Source organism: Pistacia vera, unplaced genomic scaffold, assembly GCF_008641045.1.
Source record: "Pistacia vera cultivar Batoury unplaced genomic scaffold, PisVer_v2 Contig712, whole genome shotgun sequence".
NCBI lineage: Eukaryota > Viridiplantae > Streptophyta > Magnoliopsida > Sapindales > Anacardiaceae > Pistacia > Pistacia vera.
Genome location: NW_022196571.1, coordinates 361,027 through 371,429, shown reverse-complemented (window position 1 = coordinate 371,429; position 10,403 = coordinate 361,027). Strand labels below are relative to the sequence as shown.

The window sequence follows — 10,403 nt, the reverse complement described above, 5'->3', positions numbered from 1 at the left end:
GGTAATTTTTTAATGAAACAGACAACAAGACACTCTTACGTGCAAGTCTAGACTTAGTTAAAGAATACCTTGACAAGGCTCGGTTAAGGATAACTTCCTACTATAAGCGGGCAAAAAGATTCTTCGACTCTAAAGTCAAGAGAAGAGATTTTCATGTTGGCAACTTGATTTTGAAAGAAGTCCTTCTCGGCACAAGGGAACCAAGTATGGGTGTATTGGGACCAAACTGAGAAGGTCTATATCGCATCGTTAAGGTAATACGACTTGGGGCGTATTACCTCAAAAGGCTTAATGGTTCCGAAGTGTCGCAAGCTTGGAATGTTGAACACCTTCGACCTTATTATTAGTAATTCCGAACTCGCTTGTAGTTTTGATTATTTTTACTTGTAAAGTTCTCGCTGTTGTAAATTTCATGAATAAGATTGTCCCAGTTCTTTTCAAAGAAACACTTGTGTCGTGATCTCAAGTCTTTAATAATCTTGTTATTTATCATTTTCTACAAGTTCGATGATCACATATGTTATATTTGTTTTGTGAAGTGCTTAAGTATAAAAGTACTATCACAAGTAGTAAAAAAAGTTCCTTTATATATATTTGATAAATATGTACAAAGGAGTGATTGAGAGTTACAAGAAGAGAGCAGGAAAGACTTAAAGCAAATCAGGGAGGAATCACTAGTCTTAGTTCTTGAGACCCTTAGCTGCGACCCCTTGATCCTCTGGCTGATTGTCGACCTTCGGATAATTTGTTTGACTTGTAGGAATGCTTGCATCTGATTGATCATCTTTCGGGGGAGGTTCTTATTCCTCTTGCTGTTCGGCCTCTTCGGCTTAGCGTATGGAAACAAGAGTGGCTTGGTAATCATCAGGGAGGTAAGAGATGTCCATTTCAGGATTCGTAGCTCGCAAGCTATAAATAGCTTGGATTTCCTAGTGAGCAACCTTCCTCTCAAGCTCGAGATTTTGCCGCTTCATCTGCTCGGTCAATGAAGCAACTCACCTCTGAAACAACTCGAGGTCCGTCTCCACCACCCTCTTCTGCTTTTCTGTGTTTTCCTACAACCGAGTTCGATTCTCTTCTACCACCTTTGCGCAATCAGAACTCAACAACTCTTTCTCTCTCTTGCCCAACTCTTTGGTGAGCCTTGCCACAATTCATTGGAGCCTTTTATTGTCTGCATCTCTTTTCTCGAGCTCCCCATTTTGAAAGTCCGCTGCTCAAAAAGTAGTGTCTCTTTTGGTCAAGTCTTGATCTGCCTAGATGCAAGCCATTTTTGCTTCTGCATCTACATCTACGGTCTCAAGATCCTGCCTTAACTTTGCATTCTCCTCTTTCAGCTCATGGAGTCTACCAAGAGAGTCCATGTCACTCTTCCATTGAGCCACGATCAGCGCGAGGAAGGACTACACGATAAAAGAGCTAAGAGTTATTTTTTTTAAGATCTTAAAAAGCTAAGAGATTGGTTGTTATTGAAAAGTTCTCGAAGAGAATTGGCAGCTTTACTTGACTTAGCAACTGGAGCGTAGTGGCCACCAGGTCAGAGGGTCGAGAAGCCACGAACTCATCAAAGGCTGCGGTAAGTTGTCATTCTAGTAGGGTGTATACCACCGGTTACAAGTGTTCCAGTAGTTGCCCTAGTGAATCTAACACTGATGGGTATAACCTCGAAGAGGCAGGCACCTCTTCAGCCCGTTGTTTGCTCGCTTTTCTCTAGGCGGTTGTGGTCATTCCTTCTTCCCTATGTGAACTCTCAAGGGTAGCCAGAGTGCCAAGGGCGTCCCTTGAGGACATTCCTGAGCGAAAGACATGGTAGGGCCGAGTTCTCTCTAGCAACGCCCCGAAGCCCTCTGGTTCAGACTCCAACTCCTCATTGGTGGGATTTGCTTTCTCTTCCTGGTATTCTGGCCCATACTCTTCTTCTTCGCAGCGCAAGCGGCAGCAGGCTAGGGATCTTTTTCGCGTCGCTCTGTGGTTGGTTGCCTTTCAACACCGATCTATATCCCTCCCGTAGGAACATCGCTGAAGGTCACTCCATTCGGTTCAATCAGGTTGATCGTGGGGAATGTGAATCCCCCAGTTCTTCTCGATGTCTTCAAAACCCTTGGTGGCATGGTTGCTACATGATAAGAAAGTTTGTCAGCAAAGGAAGTTTTTTAATAATAAAGATAGAGTTCTCCTATATAGGAAGGTATTTACGAATTGGAGCTTCCAAGGATACTTCGGGGCTAAAGAAACCGTATTCTCGTAAGTTGGCAATGGTCACAAGCAGGTTTGCGTCATGACTTTGGTCAAGCAGTAGACCGAATGCCTTGATGTGACTAAAGTCAGCTAGAGCCGATAACTTGGTCATCTTGTTTCCTGTAAGAAAGCGAATGGTGCGTTAGCCTTACCTATTAAGGAAAGGATAAAGATAAGGGATAAACAATTTAGAAATTAAAGGGAAAACCCACTTGACTCTCTAAATTTACAAACACCATCATAGTCGAAGAAGAAATATTTGGTTTCATAAGCCCCAACATTGCTGGGGTAACCAAATATCCCTCCCTTGATCGTCGATCGTTTCGAGAGGTAATATGAATCCTTATCTTTACTCATCTTCAAATAGTAGGCATAGTCAAACTCCACAGTTGTCGGCTTGTTGAGTCTGTGTTCGCCACATGTGATAGACATAGCAACCGTTATCATATACGCTTTGGGTGTCAATTGGAATGGTGCGACCTTGAAGTGGTTAAGAATCGACCTGATGAGGGGGGTGAAAGGGTATCGTCACCCCGCATTTGAAAATTGCTTATGAGATCGCAACCATTCCCTCTACAAGGTCCTGAGCAGTGTGCGACCTGTGTCGGTAGACATTTACATTGATCGCAAACTGATTTACCACCTTTTGAATTTTGTCCGTAGTGGCTGTTGATACTATCGCTTGTCCAGGACCCGTTGAGGTGCCCGGTGGCTGTGAGTTTGTCCCTTCGACTGCTCTTACCTCAGGAACATCCATTGCTCTTAAAGTCTGAAAATGTGCGACATGTAGAGATGACTCAGTCTCTATACGCATTGTCTCGTACGAAGACTTAGAAGAATGAAATGAAACCCTACTTTCTCTCCTTTAACCTTAAAAACCCTAAAAAATCTTAAGGATGATTTTCCAAAGATATATGCCTTATTTTTTAGCTCTTAAAAGTGTTCCATCTTGAACACTGTTTGCAAATGTGCATTGTGTAATCCTAGCAGAAATCTACTCCCACCATTACTGTGAAAAATTGAGTTTTTCTTAGCAGAAATGAAAAAGAGAAAAGGAGAAGAAATTTTCTTTACCTTTGGATTACTGGGAATGAACGAACTGTCGTAGCGACGAGTGCGCATCAACCGAGAAGAGAATGAACCGATTTATTGAGTATGAAAATGCTGTTTTCTCTCTTTAGAAACACAAGTTATGTGAAAAATGTGGAATGAGCTCAGGGTTTTATAGGGAAGAAGGTGACGATTGGCTTCCCTTGCAAGCGAAGTTTGGGCGGGATGTGTTCATAGCAGTTGGATGTGACCACGTGTCGTCAATCCTTGTGAAGAATAACCTTCATGCTTCGTGGAGATCAATTGCCGTTTCCCTCCGTTAGAGACACCAAATGTCGGCGTGGTTATCTCATCCGCATTTAATGCGCCCCCGTCCATATTTAATGCTTTAAAAGAGAATGTCATTTCAACATGACTTGCATTTAATGCTCACGGCTGACACTTATGGTACAAAGACGTGTTTGTCAGATAAAGCTTATTTTATTGACCAGGACAACTGTCAAGTGCAATAGATAACATCTGAAGAGGTCGTTCGAAAAAACACTCTTCCCTATATATCAAGCTTGAAGTGAAGTGATTTCCAGCTTTTGACAACAAAATACTCTAAGCACTTTCAGGTCGTGGATGACAAATAGAGTTCGAAATACCTCGGTATAACACTGGGTAGGATCTGACATAGGTCGCTAAACCTTTTGGGACAATCACCCAGGTCGCTTGTGTAACTCTTGAAGATCCATGTCACAGCCTCCATTTTGTTTGTTGATCAAGTGGAGTCATCGACCTTGTTTCGTTCAGACTGTTCTCAACTGATAGTTCGAGTAGGTGCTCTTCGAAACAAGTCAGGTCGCGGCATAATCATGAAGTTCTCAATATTCAATTCTTGAACCTGAAGAACTATTATGCCTAAAAAATCAAGGCTGATGCGAGCTTATGTCAGCTAGCGCCAATAAGACTTCAGGAAGGCTTTGTGCTATCCAAGAGCTGCCATGTCATTAAAAGATAGAAAGGGTATAGCTGTCATCAACTTGGCAGACTCAGACTTTGTCTACGAATGTATGGGAGTTGCCCACCTGTCCAAGCCCTACGCGATTTGAGGATATTTGCCGTGTAATTAGCCAATGGGAAGTGCGGTAGGAATTGTATTACACCGGCTCACATGCAGACTTATAATCATTACTTTGAAACATTCTACTATAAATAGAGGGTTCCCCCTCTCATTTTCGGGATTTTGATAAGAAACCCACATTCTGATTGTAACCTTTTACTCTCAAAACACAGATAACCTGCGAGAAAGGGACTGACTTGATATTCTCTCTGAATAATCAGTCACTTGTACCTCTGCTCGCTATTCGCTATACGCAAGCTCCTGTAACCTCATAAATATATACAAGAACAGTGGACATAGATTCACTTTAAACATCCGAACCACTTTAAAAATCCATTTACTTCATTGCATTTTCCATTCATGTGTAATTTCTAAGCCAGCTTAGCACTTTGCACGTACGAATTGTTGGTGTCAAAATCAAGCATCAACAATGTTAGAATATTCTTTGTGATCTCCATGGAAATTGAAAAAGAAAAAAGAAAAGAAAAAACAAAAATCACAAACAACTACTTCCCCTTTCTTATTTTAAAGACAAAATTTCTAAAGCATAACCTATCAATTTTAATTAAATCACTCATTTTCCTCAAAATCTCCCTTATTGTCAATATACATTGAAATTGAAATTAGAAGTGACGAGCGTTCACAACATCATTATATCAGTTTGGATTCAATTGAGTAAATATTGTTTATTATAAGTATAGTCCATACGAATTTGCTTTAAGGTTTTACACAAACCTCTTTCACTGTGTCTAATAATTAAGTTAGGGCGACCCGAGACTTATAGATACTAATCCTAACTAGAGAATATATATTGTACGCTTTGATTCTAGCCCTCATAAATTTGTTTTTAGGCTTTACATAATGTCTTTCACTTGAAATGTGTTTAAAAATATTTAAGATTTATACACTGATACCGTCGAAACCACAGCCAAAACATACAATAACAAAAGCAAAAAAGTAAGGAAGGACAATCAATTTACCTTGGTTCATTCCTATAAAAGAATTACGTCAAGTATTCAAACATAGTATTTTATAGTTTTCAAAAATCTGTAGAATATAATAATTTTAAAGTATCGGTAGTTTACTTTTGCTCTCTATTTCTCACTCTAGGTTTTTTATTATTATAAAATGTGTATAATAGAAAACCTAACCTCATTTGAGCTTACTCAATCTAATCTAACCCAGACCCAAATATTTGCAATTCAACTCTAAACCTATCTGGGCTTACTCAATCTAACCTGAGTGAGCAAGACTCTCAAATATGTCGGCATAAATCGATAAACCGTCAAGGCCATGCGAAGTATGAACCATATCCAACAGATATATGCTCTCATTCATTAGCTATTTGCGAAGAGACACTTATTTACATGTGCATACAATTCATACAGTCGTTTTTTTATTGTCAAAATAAAGAAATGTTGTAATTAAGATTATATCATAGACTATTCATTAACGTATGGGTCTTTTGCTTAATAGTTGTAAAGAATTTTCAATATATATAGTCCTTGTCTGGATATGCATGGAGTATCATTTCGATTGCCTTATATTTTTCTTTTCTTTTTGTGGTTCAACTGGCAACCAAATTGGCGTTTTTGTGCATCCAGCCTTTAATGTGATAAAAGAGACTTTCCAAGATGGAGACAGTGGGATGGTGACCATGGCCAAACCCATTTCCACAAATTAAGATGCTCATTCTCTAATCTACTTGCCTACAAACCTCATAAAGCTACACCCCAAAAAGCTACAAGTTTTATAAGTATATATACTCAATTACCAACTTCTTAATTAATAACATTCATTAAAAATTCTGCCAAAGTAAAATTTATTAATAAAATAAGATTGAATGATCGAGGCTTTTAAGAAAAAATATTAGTTGTAGTTAGAAAAAAAATATAAAAACTTTTTAGTCTTAATTAGTTAATAAGGGTTTTAATATATGAAATGATCAAATTGAATTTCTATAATTGTACGGGGATAATTTTGATATTTCGAAGCTTAAAAAGAGCTTGTCAAAAAACTCAAAATTTTAGAGTTTAAGATTTAGGAGAAACTAATAAAATTTTGAATTTCTCAATTACTTATACGTCTTTTCTGAATTTCAACAAAACAGGTAGTTTTTTTAAAAAGAGCTTCCACCGTTAGAAAAGCTACCAAAAACCTTGAGGTTTGGAGGAAATTTATTAAGTTTTTTGAAGAGCAATTGAATGGTTTTAATTGTAAGCTATTTTGGGGCAACTTTACCTAATAAGATGAACAAATGTAGAATACACCGGGCTACCACATCATCCATACCATCCTATCAAGATACAAGCTTAGGAGCAATCTAGGTTAAAATGTAATATTTGAAAATAGTCAGGATTAAACTATAATTTCTGGGTTAAAATGTCAGATATCAAAGCTGAGCAAGAAACGTAGTATTTTGTATCTACGGCTATATTAAAAGAAAGCCACAGCGCGCTGTTCTTGTAAGTTAGTTAAACAGTTAACAAGAAAAATATCTCTCTCTTCTCTCTCTCATTCCTCTCTAATTTTTGCCCAAATCTATATTTACTCTTAACATAGTATCAGAACTAAAGTCTTAAGTTCGAGTCTCCGCATACAAATTGGATAAAAAAAAAAAGAAAAAGAAAATCTAAGTTTGATGTAAAGGAACGTATTGATCTAATATATGTTGAATCCTTATTTACTAATTTAAGTTTTTAAGTGGGATACATTTCAATGAATTTATGTCACTTCTATATAATTTTTCTCTTTTCTCTTTTTATATTAATTATGCTCAGTAGTCTATTGATTGGTAGTATCAAGTTAACAATATCACCGTAGTATTATGAACTTTCTCAAATAGAATATATATAAAGTAAAGGCGCCGGAATGCAAATATGGTAAAAACAATGAGGTATATTTAAAAGTAGACAAATCAATTAGAGACGGTGAGGAGGTTATATATACTTATGGCCAGGCTGGTGGACAGCAGAAGCATTTAAGATAGAAAACCTGAGTTTCTTAATAATGAAAATGGAAAATCACAGTGACTTGAAGAATGATTTAGCACTTTTTAGCCACATGTGGAGCCTGCGGCTCAAAAGCTGTCTTATTGAATGTCTGCATTCCAATATGATATCTTCTGTTTCTTTTAAAAGCACTTAGCTGTGTCATATAAATAAATATATAAAATGCTTTAAATGGTGGGCCTCAATCCTTTTGTTAATTTGTTCTTTCATAAATATATTTACACGGGATAGTCTTTCCATCTTGTTACATAACGATATAATTCAAATCAATCAATAAAATAAGATTCTCAGGCTGTCTTACTTATTTCCACATTTCACAGAAAAGTCTTTCATTTTATAATTTGTGACATGTTATTTATTATATAAATTAATCGTTTGCTCAGTGCAGGTCCAATTTTTTTTGTATATTTAACTTATTAACAATATTATAAACATGATATACTCTAAAATGAAAGTCATAAAAACTAAAAATCCAACTACTTCCTTTGTAGCCGGATGAAAAACCTTTCTTCGAGTTATGACAGAGGCAATAACCAAAAAATAAAAATAAAAATAATAATAAAGATCTATATAAAGATGAAGACAACTATTATGATTTATTGGAAGTTTTATGTTGTTTTTCTTTTTCTCAACTGTTATGAGTATTTAAATGACCTTTTTTTGTCCCTACATATAATTATTTGAAGGCACTACTATCACTAACGTCATACTACTATATGTACAGGCATTAATTTAATTTGTATGCTTCCTAAATAAATGTTTGGACTTATTGATAATGGACAAATGGTCGATGCACGCGAGAGGTTTTCCTGAGAAGAAAATACAGATTATGTTAATTATAAATTGGAAGTAAAATAATCTCATTGTATCATTAGATTATGGTTCAGACAACTCTTCTTTTGGGTATATTATTCAAAAAGACTTGAGTTCGAGTCTCTTATCAATTACTAATAAGGATAATCATGAGAACTCTTACTTGATCGATAATTCTAAGATTTCGAAGGATTAATTAAGATACACGTAAGCTAATTTAGATACTTCCAGTCATTATAAAAAAAAAAAAAAAAAATCTCTTAAATTATGATTCAAGAGTTCAAATGTGGTAGTGTTGTGTTACCTATAGCGCTTTAAACTTGCCCATGTTAAACACTTCTAAAACATGGATCAAGATTCTCTTCTACAGAAGCGATGTATACCTGAACAAAATATAAAACTGTAATAGGTGGTTGATGAGAAAATTAAAAACAGGAATTAAATCTGAACCACAAATACTCATTAATGTACATATATAATTGGATTCTTAAAAGATCATAAGAGCTCACCTGAGAAGAGAATCCTAATTTTGTTATAACGGATTCTCTCTTGACCTGAATTTTACTTGAACAAAATACATAGCTTCATATTCATGATAACATTTACAAGGCATATGAGCAATGTGCTTGAGTGGATTACTTACTGACCACAAATACATAATCCATTTTGCTAGATTTATGGTATCTCTCTCTCATATCCTTGATGATAGAAGCACTGAAAGAGCTTGGAACAACATGTTTTTTCCTGAAAAAGACAGGGAAATTTCCGTCATCAATGCTTTGTTAATACATGTAAAGAGAGTCAATAATAATATTGAACTTACTCTTTCTGATATAGGGTTCTGATCTTTAATGCCTGAGTCGCTCCTGGTTTCATTTTCCCTGTTCATTTTATTCTGGCTTGAATATTCATTTAGCAGATTAATCTGTGAACCTTTGTACTGAAAACTGAAACCTGCAGCTCCATTATTTTCTTGTTTTCCAGGTTCCAAGTTGCTTGTAATCCTGTCAAGCATCGAATCATTTCTGGGCATAACCTTGTTTTTTGAGTCCTGAACAACTTCAGGATTTTTATTGCCGGCTTCATTGTTTTCTTGATTTTGCTGAGGATCATAACTTGAATAAGACCTCGCTATATCTATCGAAAAACACGAGTCACTTAACTGATAACTTGTCAAAGTACTCAGATCTGCAGATAATAAACTTGAATGATCTTGATGTTCCAAACTTTCTCCAGGATCCGGAGTTATGGCAGAGATGTCTTGCTTTATTTGGAAGGCTCCAGGCTTTTGCCTCATTCTTTCCCTGATTCCCTGAGCTACTAACTGCATCAACTCATTGCTTTCGCTATCATATTCCATTTTTCCATTGGTTTCGATTAGAGATGATGCTGATGAATATACGATTTGCCTTGTTAAAGGGTCAGGAAATGGAGCCAATTGATGATGAGTAGATTGTGCTCTTCGGTTGTTAATGGCACAAACAAGATGTGTATCGAATTCGCACAAGTGACACCTATAGAGCCAGCCTTTATTGCCGGGTTCTTGGCACAAATCACATTCGAAGTCATATGGAAGTGAAAACTCAAGCTTCAGGGTGTGAGAGTGGGAATTGATTACAATAAAAAGTGGCACTGCAAAGCATAAGATGTGGTAAAATATCCCACATTCTGCACAATTGTAGGAGAAACCAGTCACATTTTGTGCACAAGCCTTACACTTGAAGCTGCCTTTGGCTGATGAAGGCATTACCAGGAGGTTTAGATAGTGAGCAGGGTGCCCGGGATGCCGCGTTTTTCGAGGCATATTATAGCACACTTGATGGAGAAAAAAGGGGCAGATTTTACAGCGGTAGTAGTCCTTGCCAGACACAATTTTCAGACTGCATCCTGAGCAAGTAATGGCTCCAGCAACGGGCGAGTTGCTTTGTTCCATAGGATGATGGTGGCTAAAATGGCGCGCGGCCTCCTCTTTTAGTACTAATTCCATCCCCTTTTCTTCTGGAGTTAAGTTTTAGGTGAAACAGAAAGAGTCATAACGTCGTTGCTAGTACTTATTGACTTAAAAACTATTCAATACAAGACAAATATGCCGGCAACAAGTGATATTCATTTGTTGTTTACAAGGTTATAGATTGTCACCTGCATGTAATATAGCTATGCTGTGACTAGTTCACAGCTTAACATTC

At 36.9% G+C, this 10,403-nt stretch overlaps 1 protein-coding gene across 1 annotated transcript; it reads right to left on the bottom strand.

Moving 5' to 3' along the window:
- Positions 1-8,908: 8,908 nt before the first annotated feature.
- On the bottom strand, positions 8,909-10,199 carry LOC116114506. Its single transcript, XM_031400651.1, has one exon. The coding sequence runs from the start codon at positions 10,148-10,150 to the stop codon at positions 8,909-8,911; it is 1,242 nt and encodes a 413-aa protein (XP_031256511.1). The 5' UTR covers positions 10,151-10,199.
- Between the last annotated feature and the right edge of the window lie 204 nt (positions 10,200-10,403).